General features: G+C 34.8%; 1 protein-coding gene across 19 annotated transcripts in view; it reads left to right on the top strand.

The window, feature by feature from the left end:
- LOC18448176 (Protein kinase superfamily protein) overlaps positions 1 to 14,319 on the top strand; it is a 67,031-nt gene that overhangs the window by 28,335 nt on the left and 24,377 nt on the right. For 15 of the 19 annotated variants that reach the window (XR_016055199.1, XR_016055201.1, XR_016055200.1 and 12 more), the window contains one exon: positions 12,809 to 13,977. Coding sequence is in view for 15 of the 19 variants with exons in the window: in XM_088866232.1 (XP_088722358.1) it covers positions 12,809 to 13,977 (1,169 nt within the window). In the remaining 4 variants the exon portion in view is untranslated. Of the gene's footprint in view, positions 1 to 8,063; positions 8,107 to 12,808; positions 13,978 to 14,319 lie in introns of all 19 variants that reach the window. The other 4 variants (XR_016055202.1, XM_088866226.1, XM_020675991.2 and 1 more) reach the window with 2 other exon arrangements.

Genomic DNA, 14,319 nt, shown 5'->3' with positions numbered 1-14,319 from the left:
GATGAGTGTAGTTGAGATAAGGATGTTGAGATGGATAAGTCTCAAGACAAGAAAGGATGCAATTCGAAATGATTACATAAGAGGGAACTTAGGAGTGGCTCTAATAGACGATAAGATGAGGGAAAGTAGACTTAGTGTGCTGGCCATGTGTAGCGTAGGCCTAATACCATTCCAGTTAGGAAGGGCGAATTGGTTCAAGTGAAAGGCTTTAAAAGAACTAGGGGAAGACCTAAAAGGATATGGATGGAAGTGAGAAGAAATACGATGACTTATGGTCTAACTGAAGGTATGACTCTTGATAGAGTAGAACAGTGGGATAAGATTCGTGTGACCGGTCCCAAATAAGATAATGGTGATGATGTAGAACTTCTTATTGTTATTTTTAATATGACGTGGGAACTTGGAAACTGATGGGAGTCTTATGAATTTGCACTAAGAATTTTAGAATCATTAGATTTTACGTCAGATGATCTTATGACTTGCTTAGTGTGTGCGAAGCTTATTGAAACAATCCTTTTTACATATGAAAATAAACTTTCAATTATTTTTCATTTTGTATATGGTTTTTCATATTTTTTTTGACTTCTCTTTTTTAATTATCCCTTTTTATTTGGCCTATTTTCCCTGAATTCTTTGGGTTCATTGAGCCCTTTTTCCTGGACTCGGGCAGGACTCGGCAAGTCCACTGGGGACTAAGCGGGACTTGCAGAGTCCTAGAGCAAGTCCTGATTTTGAAACGTTGTCATCAATACATGGAATTTAGTGACTACCAAATAGAGAGACTGCATTACAGAAACCGTTTCCTGGAACTTAGGAATTTGGATTCCGTAAGTTAGGAATCTCGTTTCATACCTTTTTAAGAGTCTCGATCCCATTATTTGTGGAATTTCGGTCCCAAATTTTTCGAATCTCAATTCCAACATTTATTGAATCTTGATTCCACATCTCTTGATTTCCTGATTCCACATGTGATGAATCTTGATTCATTATGCTTATGAATCTAGAATCTACAACATAAATCGCCTCGGTTCGTAGGAGCAGGGAACTGTGATTCAATCAACATGGAATTTTGGATCTGCAATTCAATCAACATGGAATTTTGCTTCGACCTCCATAAGATACCTGTTTCATGTGAAAATCTCTCTACCCACATGTTGTTTTTTAATTCATGCAAGAATGTATCCATGTGTGTGCTTGATTACTACACTGAAATAATGTACATGTGATAACAATAATAATAGTAAAATAAATAAAATAATAAAAAAACAAATCGAATTACATACTGTCGAATTTCTTGAATGATTACCACTTTTTAAAGGTAATTGGAATAGAAATCTTCATTCGAATCAAACGCTTCTAAGAGTGCTAGGATCACATATCTAATAGTGCTGGATGGACTGCCTTTTCTTTAAAGCCTTGGTTTAAAAAAAGGATTGGTGCGCCGGATCGAGCACCAATAACCCACCCGGATTGGTGAATCGGCGATCCGGATCGGGAATCGGCCGAATCAGTCGGATTAAGCCTTAAAAAAAATAAAAAATAATTAAAACTCATTATAAATGTTGTTATTTAGGAATCCAATAGGAAATGAGGGTACTCCATTAAGAACTTTCATTTTTCTGCATTAATATGCGAAATTGAGATGTTCTTTCCTTGTATGAACTACTGTTAACCATTAAATTTACATCACAAAAAGAGAAGCATGGAATTATAATTAGAAGAAAATAGAAAAAAATATTCTTATATTAAAAGAAACAAGAACATACAGTCATTTGATGTATCAATCAAAATTTAATTATGTATCTAGATTTAGGAAGATACATTTTAGTGCGTCAAAAAAAAATGACGATAAAATTAAAACTTTTAGATGTCATCATCTCTTTTGCCAACAAATTATAAACCTTTTGCCAACAAAGTATAAAACTTTTGCCCCATTCAATACTTTAAGATGTCATCATCTCTTCAAAAGACTTACAATGCCAATAAATCAGAAACACCACAAGCACAAAACCATGAAATGAAGGCAATGAAACATGAATGCAGAAAACTATGAAACTTAATAAAGGCATTACATTTTTAGCATTTATAGTCATTGAAGAAAAGGGAATAGAATGAAATGCTACAATCTCCATAAAAATTCAAGTAATAATATTCCATATTTGATATTTACATCCAATACATCTAGTTAAGAAAAATAGGAAAATTTCATCAAAATTCGAGCAAAATAGTTGCTTAATCATAAAAAATATGACTACAATCCTTTGAATAACACTTTAAAGTTCAAAACCCCTCTGATTTTGATCACAAAAACCACTTATTTCTCCTAAAATTAATCAAATAGCGGATTTTATATAAATTAGGGTTCATCATGAATCAGTCACGATTCCTTCATAAATTGATTAAAAAAAATTTGTTAAATATCAAAAATAACTTAATACAAGAAAAAATCGATTTCTTCAAAAATCAAGCTTGATTTCTTAAAAAATCGAGCTCGATTTCTTTGAACTCATAGACATTGCAAATCGAACTCAGAAACATTGCCTGAGCTCGATTTCGTTAAAAATCGAGGAAAAGAAGAGTTGAATTAGGAAAAATACTTCTACAATCCTCTGTATCACACATTGAAATTTAACAACTCTCTAATTTTGATCAAAATAACTCACTAAATCGGCTCTGAATCACGAAAAGGCGATTTAAATGTCTATTAACATTTTCATTTATGAAAGGATGCAGTTTTTAGGGTAGCAACTCTGTTTATTGAAGTAAAATTGCACTATTATATACCGTTTAGTTTAATTGGATGTTGTAGATTTGATATCTCTTTTAAAACAGAAACAATATAAAAAAGTGATACATATGTTTAAAGGAAAAAGTTAATATAAGGCTGCATTAGGGTTCTTCGTGACACAGTCACGATTTCTTCATAAATTGATGAACAAATATTTGTTAATAACAAAATTAAATTATGCAATCATCTGATGAACATCAAGAACTTCAAAAAGCCTTAGAAATCACGCATTTTGGTGCCCAATTTCAGCAGAAACCTTAAGTTTGGCAGATCGAACTCAGAGACATTGCCCGATCTCGATTTCTTCAAAAATCGAGCAAAAGAAGAGTTGAATCAGAAAAAATACTTCTACAATCCTCTGAATCACACATTGAACTTTAAAAACCCTCTGATTCTGATGAAAATAACTCACTAAGTCGGCTCTAAATCATGAAAAGGTGGATTTTAATTGAAAATTAGGGTTCTTCGTGATACAGTTACGATTTCTTCATAAATTGATGAACAAATACTTGTTAATAACAAAATTAAATTATACAATCACCTGATGAACATTAAGAGCTTCAAATAGTCACAGAAATCACGCATTTTGGTGTTCAATTTCAGGAGAAATCTTAAGTTTGACGGATCGAACTCAGAGACGTTGCCCAAGCTTGATTTCTTCAAAAATCAATCAAAAGAAAAGTTGAATCAGAAAAAATAATTCTACAATCCTCTGAAACACACATTGTACTTTGAAAACCCTTTGATTTTGAGTAAAATAACTCACTAAATTGGCTCTAAATCATGAAAAGGTGAAAATTTCAGAACACCACCATTTTTTTGCAAAACCGTGGATCCAATTCACCATTTTATAACATTTTAATGAATTATTGTGATCAATAATGCTCTGCAAAGCCTGTCATGCTTCAATAATGCATGAAAAAGTGAAAATGACATGTTGTTTTCACTGTTCATGGATGGAATTGGTGAGACTCGCCCCAAAATCGGTCAGACTCGGCATTTCTTGATAGGAATAGGGCGCAAATCCCGTTTTTTCGCAAGATCAGGATCGTGCTCGCCAATTCCCGATCCGGATTGTGCTCGCCAATTTTCGATCCGGATCGTCCGGTTCCGGATCGGATCGGCATTGTTTTGATCTCTGCTTTAATGTATAATTGGTAACTACATCGCATACAATAAATACCATGTCACATTAAAGTATATTTTGTTTGCGTAATAATGAAGTCAACATTACAATTTAGAAATGCATGGGATAACATTTGTGTGATTGTATCTTTCATCTTTTGTAGATAATTTCCCTAGTGAACTACTTGACCCTAGTTCAATAATCAATATATTGACTTCAAATTTGTGGAACCCTTCTGCAGATCTAATAAGAGACATTTGATATCGATTGCTTAAATTGGTTCTAAGTCGATAAAGCGCAAGCTGTTGTTGATATAGGAAACTTGTTTCTATGGATGGGGCTTCGTACTTGACTCCATAGAGTTACAAATTTCGATTGCCAGTTGGGATCAAACTTCATTCTAAACTAATATGATTCCCAGTTCCAAACTGGACTGAATCACGATTCCACAAATGTCAGAAACTTGATTCCAAATATGTCGGAATCTTGATGCCATACTGGTGCGAATATTGGTTCCACATATGTTGGAGTCTTGATTCCCAAGATTCAAAATCTTGATTCCCAAGATTCAGAATCTTGATTCCTTCGGGGTCGATTCGAAGGAGGTAGGATTCTCAATTCCAAGAGGTCAGAATCTTGATTCCATATGTGGCGGAATCTCGATTCCATTTTGGTCAATTCCCGATTCCTAAAAAATTGCAATCTTGCTCTCGACGATTCCCATTGTATGGATGTCGATTCCGAAAACATGAATCTTCTAGTTGACTGCGTTTATGCGATTCCGATTCCGATTCCTAAAATGATTTGGGTTCCGAGGCGTTTCCAACAACTATAAAAGAAACATACGTAAATTTGAGGTCTTGCTGGCTATGGTGCATGGATATGGATACGAACACGAGTAAAGATCCAAGGTGCTGATATACAACTCAGCTTTTTCCAAAATTTAGGACATGAATATAGGTAAGATTATCTTTTCTAACATGTTGATACTATGGGATATGATATGAAAGGAATATAATGAATATAAATTTAGGAAACCAAATGTATTAAGCAGGGTTAAAAGAAACGCCGATCCGATCTGGAACCAGGTGATCCGGATCGGGAATAAGCAAGCACGATCCAGATCTTGCAAAAAAGCGGGATTCGCCCGATTCCCATAAAAAAAGCTGAGTCTGACCAATTATGGGGCGAGTCTCACTGATTCCATGCATGAACAGTGAAAATATCATGTGATTTTCACTTTTTGATGCATTATTGAAGCATCGTAGGCTTTGCAGAGCATTATTGTCTACAATAGTTATTAAAATATTATAAATATGGATTGCATCCACGATTTTGCAAAAAGCAGGTGGACTTCTCAAATTTCCGCCTTTTCATGATTTAGAGTCGATTTAGTGAATTAGTTTACTCAAAATCAGAGGGTTTTAAAGTACAATGTGAGATTCAGAGAATTGTAGATGTATTTTTTCTAATTCAACTCTTCTTTTGATCGATTTTTGAAGAAATCGAGCTCGGGCGATGTCTCTGAGTTGGATCTGCCAAACTTAAGATTTTTGCTGAAATCGGGCACCGAAATGTGTGATTTTTGAGGCTTTTTGAAGCTATTGATGTTCATCAGGTGATTGTATAATTTAATTTTGTTATGAACACGTATTTGTTCATCAATTTATGAAGAAATCGTGACTGTATCATGAAGAACCCTAATTTTCAATTAAAATCCACCTTTTCATGATTTAAAGCCGATTTAGTGAGTTATTTTGATCAAAATCAAAGGGTTTTTAAAGTTCAATGTGTGATTTAGAGGATTGTAGAAGAATTTTTTCTGATTCAACTCATCTTTTACTTGATTTTTGAAGAAATCCAGATCGGGCAATGTCTCTGAGTTCGATCTGCCAAACTTAAGATTTCTTCTGAAATTGGGTACCAAAATTCATGACTTTTTAGGCTTTTTGAAGCTCTTGATGTTCATCAGGTGATTGTATAATTTAATTTTGTTATTAACAAATATTTGTTCATCAATTTATTAAGAAATCGTGACTGTATCACGAAGAACCCTATCTTTCAATTTAAATCCGCCTTTTCATGACTTAGAGCTGATTTAGTGAGTTATTTTGATCAAAATCAGAGGGTTTTTAAAGTTCAATGTGTGATTCAGAGGATTGTAGAAGTATTGTTTCTGATTCAACTCTTCTTTTGCTTGATTTTTTAAGAAATCGAGCTCGGGTGCTGTCACTGAGTTCGATCTGCAATGTCTATGAGTTGAAGAAATCGAGCTCAATTTTTGAAGAAATCGAGCTCAATTTTTTAAGAAATCGATTTTTGTTTGTATAAGTTTTTTGATATTTAACAAATTTTTTTTTTATCAATTTATGAAGGAATCGTGACTGATTCCTGATGAACCATAAATATCATATAAAATCCGCTATTTGATTAATTTTAGGAGAAATAAGTGGTTTTTGTGATCAAAATCAGGGGGGTTTGGAACTTTAAAGTGTTATTCAAATATGGAATATTATTTCTTGAAATTTTATGGAGATTGTGGCATTTCATTGTATTCCCTTTTCTTCTATGACTGTAAATGCTAATAATGTAATGCCTTTATTAAGTTTCATAGTTTTGTGCATTCATGTTTCATTGCCATCATTTCATGGTTTTGTGCTTGTGGTCTTTCTGATTTATTGGCATTTTAAGTCTTTTGAAGAGATGATGACGTCTTAAAGTATTGAATGGGGGAAAAGTTTTATACTTTGTTGGGAAAAGAGATGATATCTGAAAGTTTTAATTTTATCGTCATTTTTTTTATGCACTAAAATGTATCTTCCTGAATCGAGATACGTAATTAAATTTTGATAAATACATCAAATGACTGTATGTTCTTGTTTCTCTTAGTATAAGAATAATTTTTTTTCTATTTTCTTCTAATTATAATCGATGCTAATTTCATGATTATCTTTTTGTGAGGTAAATTTAATGCTTAACAGTAGTTCATATAGGGAAAGAACATTTTAATTTCTCATATTGATGCAAAAAAATGAAAGTTCTTAATGGAGTACTCCCATTTCTTTTTGGATTCCTTAAAAACAACATTTATAATGAATTTTAATTATTCATTATTCTTGGAAGTATTATTATGATATTTTTTTACACGTCATATGTAATATTCGCTAAGTCATTTTTTAGATAATAAGTGTTGTAATAGTATATGATATCGTCTTTAATAATATATGGCTGAATTGAGATATCAAGTTCTTGAGAGCTGCAAAGTGACAAGTATATGTCTGAATCGTATCCCCACTACATCCCATGCTAGCACCACAATCTGACTGTAGCGACACTGGTACCTTGTGCAGATGAGGTATCTATGCAACATAACTTGCTCGTTGGATTATTGCTGCCCTTATCCTTGAGTATCCAACCTTTCATCAATTATTTAATTTTTCTGGAGGAACTCGAATCACACTGTCTAAAGTCAAGGACGGATGGTCTCTGGCAAAGCAATGGGAGTATAGTTTTTTGACTATGAGTACCCCAATAGATTTTTTACGTGAGACCTGTCTTACATGTCCTCTTCCATGGCTGCATTCAGATTTCCTGCAATAGTCAGATTATTTTGGTGTTTGGCTACATCGCACCCCTTTTGCTATCATCTTTCTTGATGATATCATCCATTGATCTTGATGAAGTTAGAATTCATGTCCTAGGATTCGGATTTATATTTACTCATATGCAAAGATGAGTCTGCCGGGAAGCTCCCAATGCTGCTCAACAACTTTTCCATACCTTCCTGCATCCTTGGAAACTGGGGGAAGAAATTGACTCATAATGTTATCTCTTTATGGAGTCCTTCACTAATACTCACTTCGTGGTCTGTCATGTTGTCTCTGCCATGTCATAGTACCATTGATTAATTTATTGATGCCAGAATATTTTGAGATTACAATTGATTAATTATCTTGAATTTTTTGGCAGTCATCAGAACTGGTAACCCATTGCTGTTCTTGGGCTCTATTCAATTTGCGATCTTAGTCCTTTATTAGAAGATATTAGGTTTCAATTCTTTTCATTCTTAGGATATTAAGTTACTGATTTTATTAGATTCCATTTAATATTATTTTAGCTTAAGTCTCCCTCCATTTCACGTCATTGCAGATTGGAGACCAAGGTAGAAAACTTCCAATTTAGTTTTACCAAGGTAATGACCAGGATTTCCCACATGATTAAGAAAATTGCTTATTTCCTGCATATTTTTTATTGTGACATGTCACCTCAGTGAATCTCCAGCTATAATAAGGCAAGGTAATGACATTTAGTTGGTTAATACGAATTTCTCTCTTCAGATCAGAAATTTATGCAAAGCATTTGAGTTCTGACAAAAGCATGACATAAATGAGAAATAATAATAAAATTCATTGTGTGTCACTTGATATTCAGCCAAGTGATACACAGCCAAATGAATTATATCCCACTAAGAACTTTATGTATGGATGACACATAAAATTTGAACACATTATGTTGTATCTCACTTGATGCTCAGCCAAATGTCATGAAACTTTGTAGGAAGATAGATATGGAAAAGTGAACATCTATAACTTTGGACTCTTTAATATGCTAGACATGTGGATATTGGCAATTTGGCTTGTTTCAAATCCAAATCTAAAAACTCCATGAGAGTCTCAGATAAATTTTGAACCCTACCAAACTCGATCACAGCTGCAGTAGTGAGCTGGGCATGTGTGATCCAAGTGGTTGTAGACATTTATCAATAGTCATGCGTTCAAAACAAAAAATACCCCAGGAAATCATTCTCAAACCCTACAAAATTGTGGCCTTTGTGGGACTATTGGACATAGTTATTGAAATCTCTCACCCAAGGTCACGATTCTGATTCGTCGACTCCCTACAAAGAATCTTCATAGAATATGTTTATGTGAAGTCAGGAATCTCGATACCAACACTTATAAAATCTTGTTTCTAACATTTATGGATTCTCGATTCCTTAATGTTGAATTTTCCACATGAGACTTTTTTTTTCGAATCCACATTCTTGAACTTCAAGTACCACGGATCATAGATGCAAGAAAACACAAATTAATAATCTTACTTCCATCCTCATAGAATCTTGATTTGATTTTTTTTGGAATCGTAATACCACAAAATCAAATACTAATATTCTAGGTGCACAAATTTGTGACTTATGGATTGTTTTAAATATTTATAAATTTCGATTTGAGGTACTTGGAAACTTGTTTGGAGGTGATTGTCTCCCATAATTCTTATGTGCTCCGAATAATAATCTGATGAGCATATTGTCGAAGTATTGGTTCCATAAATGAACTTTCAAATGCGAATATCTAGAGTAAGTTCTTAACAAGTGTTATTCCAATGTATTTTGCAGGTAACAAATGCAAGTATAACTTCTTTTGTACCGCATCATCATTTTAGCCTTTTCCCAATTAATTGGGGTCGGCAATATGAATCCTGGTTCTCCATGCTGCTCTATTAATGGCCATATCCTCATTGAGGCCATAAGTTCTTATATCTTTTCAGACTACTTGTAACCATGTCCTTTTTTGCCTACTTCTTGCTTTCTTCAGTCGTTTCACTTGAACTGACTCGCACCTCCTAACTGGTGTTGTACTTGGTCGGCACCACACATGACTAGCCCACCTAAGTCTACTCGCTCTCATTTTATCGCCTATTGGTGCCACGCCTAAATTCTCTCGAATAGCTTCATTTTGAATTCTATCTCTTCTTGTCTTGCCACTCATCCATCTCAACATCCTCATCTCCGCTACACTAATTTTATGAGTATATTGTTTTTTGTCTGCCAAACATTCCGGCCCATAGAGCACAACTGGTCTCACCGTTGTCCTATAGAACTTGCCCTTCAGCCTCATTGGTATGCATCGATCACATAAAATTGTAGTTGTACATCTCCACTTCGCCCACCCAGCTCTAATTCTGTGTGCGACATCTTCCTCTATCTCTCCATTTTTTAAGATTATTGACCTAAGATATTGGAAGTACGGTCTTTTTTGTACTTTTTGATCGTCAAATCTTAACTGCTTCCTCGTCTCTACTCCTATTATTATTAAACTTGCGCTCCATATACTCTGTCTTAGTTTGACTAATTTTAAAACCTTTGGATTTTAGAGCATCCTTCCAAAGTTGTAACTATGTGTTGATGCTGTTTCGGGTCTCGTCAATCAAAACAATGTCATCTGCGAACAACATGCACCACGATACCTCATCCTGTAGGTGCCTAGTGAAGTCGTCCATAACAAAGACAAAGAGGTATGGGCTCAATGCTGACCCTTGATGTAGATCTATTGTCACTGAAAACTCAATCATCTGTCAACTATTTGTTTGTACACTAGTTAGCACTCCATCATACATATCTCTCACCAAGTCGATGTAGTGTCTAGAGACGCCTTTCTTTCCAACACCCGCCAAATCAAATCTCGAGTTACTCTATCGTAAGCTTTGTCTAGATCAATAAAGACCATGTGGAGGTCCTTTTCCCTTCGCCCTAAACTTCTCAATCAGTTGCTTAAGTTGGAAAATGGCCTCCGTTGTTGACTTTCCTGGCATAAACCAAATTGGTTTCCAGATACACTCGTTTCATGCCTTTGTCGTTGCTTAGTGACTCTCTCCTAGAGCTTCATAGTATGGCTCATAAGTTTGATTCCTCGATAGTTTGCACAATTTTGTACGTCTCCTTTGTTCTTGTAAAGAGGTACCACAATACTTTTCCTCCATTCATCTGGCATTTTCTTTGTTCTCGGCACCTTATTGAATAATTTCGTCAGCCATTCAATGCCAATTTTCCCCATGCACTTCCAAATCTCTATCGAGATACCATCTGGTCCTAAAGCCTTTCCTATCTTCATCATTTTCAAAACGTCGTTCACTTCCGGCTTCCTTATCCTATGAATGTATCTATGACCTCCGTCGTCACATGTACCAACAGTCCCTTCTACCATTATGTTCACAATCATTATGTTTCTATTGTGTTTGTCATCTAATAATTTTTAAACATAGACTCTCCACCTTTCATTGATCTCGTCATCCTTCACCAAGATCCTTTGATCCTTACTCTTAATGCATTTAATATGGTTTAGATCCCTTACACTTTTTCTCTCTTATTTTTGCTAATTTGAAGATATATTTTGCACCTTCTCCTGTTCCCAAATTACTGTATAGATCATCATATGCCTTAAATTTAGCTTTATTTACAATTTATTTAGCATTTTTCTTAGTATTTTTATATTCTTCTAAATTTTGATCGTTTCTTTTGTAGGTAACCAAGGCAAATATAACTTGGGCATTGGAGCATTAAAATTAAGAGAACTTGTTGCATGTTGAAAATTGAATACTCCAATTCTTCACTCTTGGTATCAAAGGCACATACTGCAACACAAACAACACCATGGCGTAAACAAATTCCAATATGAACTATAGTAATGAAATCAAAATCACATTTCAAAATACATGAGATAATATTTGTATCTTTTGTAGAAAATTTCCCTAAGTGGACTAAAAGTGTCTATCAATTGACCTTATTTCTAATACTGTGTCTAAGGCTCAATAGTCTAAAGAACCTTTTTGCAGGTCTTAGAGACTTCTGATCTCAATTGCTTGATGAGGTTGTAAGTTGTTAAGGTGCGAGACGTTGTTGATGTAGGAATCTTGATTCTAAGGTCATTGAAATTCGAGCCCATAGAGTTCTGAATCTCGATTGCCAGGTGGGTGGAAACCCAATTCCAAGCTGATATGAATCTCTATTCCAAGTACGTTAGAAACTCGATTCAAAGATGTTAGAATCTCGATTCCATGTTTGAAGGAATCTCAATTCCATATGGGTCGATTCTAAATAGGTCAGAAACTCGATTCCAAAAAGATCGGGATCTCGATTTCATATATTTAAGGATATCGATTCCATTTGGGTTGAATCTGGATTCCTATATAGAAAGAATCTCGTTTCTCGCAATTCCCTTGTACGGATGTTGATTCAAAAACAGGAATCTTCTAGCCAGCATTGATTATGTGATTCTAATTCTTAAAACGATTTGAAATCTCATACCTTTCCAACAAATATGCTACTAGATCAGCAGTAAATGTCCCTTGGGGAATTGAATTTGAGGCCAGGATGAAAAGGCCTAACATTATCATGTCTCTCAATATGGAACTATAATTCTTAGAGAACTCGAGTACTGAATTGCAGAAATACCTTGCAAATAGCCTTTCCATGGGGAAAACAACTTTTCAAGCTCTGAACTCAAGATTTTTTTTCTTCCTCTAGTGTTACTACAAAAGTTCAAGAAGTATTGGTTTACAAATTATTGAAACTTTACCTTCCATATGAATTGTTTAAAGATTATCATTGAAGTGTCACCTTTCAGACAGAAACTGTAACTCAAATAGGAGTTGCTCCTGGAAATTAGAAAATCTCAAAACTTAGACTATTTTATTACTATCTGACTTGATATGCTGATAGTTCTCATTATCTCTTGGGTACAATTTGTATTCTTGACGTCATTTACTCTTTTTATAGCTATATCATGGTAGCAAAGTTTTTTATTGGTGGGTGGATTCAGTACATGTCAAAGAGATGTGTTGTAGCATTCTATTTCACTTTTTCGTATATTTGTTTTTGCCATTCATATACTTTGTGTAATAATTTTACTGAGGTCGTTTTATGTTTTAATTTGATGGTACACTAGTTCAAATGATGTGTTCATGCTTCCTGTTTAGAAATTTTATTCTGATGTCATAGTCCAGTTTGCATTTCCATTCATATACTTTCTAGTTGGAGCAGTTCCTTGTTCTCTGTATGTTCTTTATGAGTTTCTAATTCAAAATACAAGAATGTGATTTATTTTTGATGGCATCAGTGAGTTCTTAATTGATCTTATGGCGGCTCCGGGGACATTGATTCCCACAGAAATTCCTGGTACACATTGTCAACAATACCAACTTGATGATGGGCGCATTAATGCCATTGGAATGATTGCTGAGGAATTACATTCCCTTGATACTCATGTTGACCTTGACAATGGGAGTAAAAATGAGAGGTCTCATGCAGATACAGTTGATAAAATATTTGATTCAAGGGTTAATAGTTCTAATTGTCTGGAACCAGAAAGCTTTGGATCTCGGAGGAATGATATAAATCTTACTGATAAAAATAAGAAAGAGAGATTTGAGCGTGAATTTGGAATGCTTCTTCCTTCATTGCGTAAGCTGGGTGGAGGTCCATCAGCTAATAGTGGGGCAATCTCATTCGCTCAGAAGATGAAGGTCAAGGATGTCTCGAAATATGTCATCAGTGCGGCACAACACCCAGAATTTGCTCATAAATTGCATGCAGTTTTGCTGGAGAGTGGTGCACAACCTCCTCCGGATATTTTTTCTGATATAAAGCCTTTCCAGAAATTTCGAGAGCTGAGTCCTTGCAAACAAGTGGACTTTGCTAAAGATATTGGAAGGAAAGATCCAGGTCAGGACAAACATCATCTACCTGTTGGTTCTAATATAGGGACATCAGCCACTAATTCTTCTTCATTGCCGGTTCCAAGCCCAAAAAGTGCTAAGCTTTGTGATCCAGTCATTGCAACTGAGAATGCTACAAATGAATATGTCCTGAATGATGCGGCGGCTAAACAGAATGCCACATCTCTTGATTCGTCTCATTTGTCGTCAACAAATTTGTATGGTGGTGAGCTTCGTGGACCTTCTTTAGATTTGGGTAAACGTTTGGTGCCGCATGTTGCTAAATCATCTCAGCAGCATTCTGAAATGGCTATATTTGGAGCCAATACAAACTGCTATAAAGAAGTCCAAGTTGTGAGAGGAAAAGAAAAAATTGAAGAAATTTTAGGTATAGACACTGACTATGGTAAAGAAGTTGCCAAGGAGCCTTTGGGTAATAAGGAAGAAACTCTAAACAGTAAAGCACTGCTTACCAGTAATTATAATGAAATTATGAACCCAATGCTGGATGGTGTTGCAGAATGGGAAATACGCTGGGAAGATCTTCAGATTGGAGAACGGATTGGCCTTGGTAAGCATTATAATTCCATTATGGTTGCTGATTAAACTTTAAATTTGCTGATAGAGGCATGGTTTCTTGTCTTTAGTAGTACAGACTTCAGTTCCGTTAGGACCTGAAGAACTGTAACCTCTTTCAATGTTTCTAAGTTCACTTGATTTGTGCATAACTATAACACTATATTTTACTGGTCAAGCACATAAATATCCATTAATTGAGCATCTCGATATCCATTAATTGAACATCTCAATATTTGTGCGTAACTATAACACTATATTTTACTGGTCAAGCATCTAAATATCCATTAATTGGATGTTTACCAAACAAATGAGAGATGGATATCCATTGTCATAG

The sequence above is a fragment of the Amborella trichopoda genome, chromosome 5, assembly GCF_054954075.1.
Source record: "Amborella trichopoda isolate Santa Cruz 75 chromosome 5, AtrichopodaSantaCruz75HAP2 v2.0, whole genome shotgun sequence".
Classification (NCBI taxonomy): domain Eukaryota; kingdom Viridiplantae; phylum Streptophyta; class Magnoliopsida; order Amborellales; family Amborellaceae; genus Amborella; species Amborella trichopoda.
Note: the sequence above shows the minus strand (reverse complement) of the source record. Positions and strands in the feature narration are given on the sequence as shown.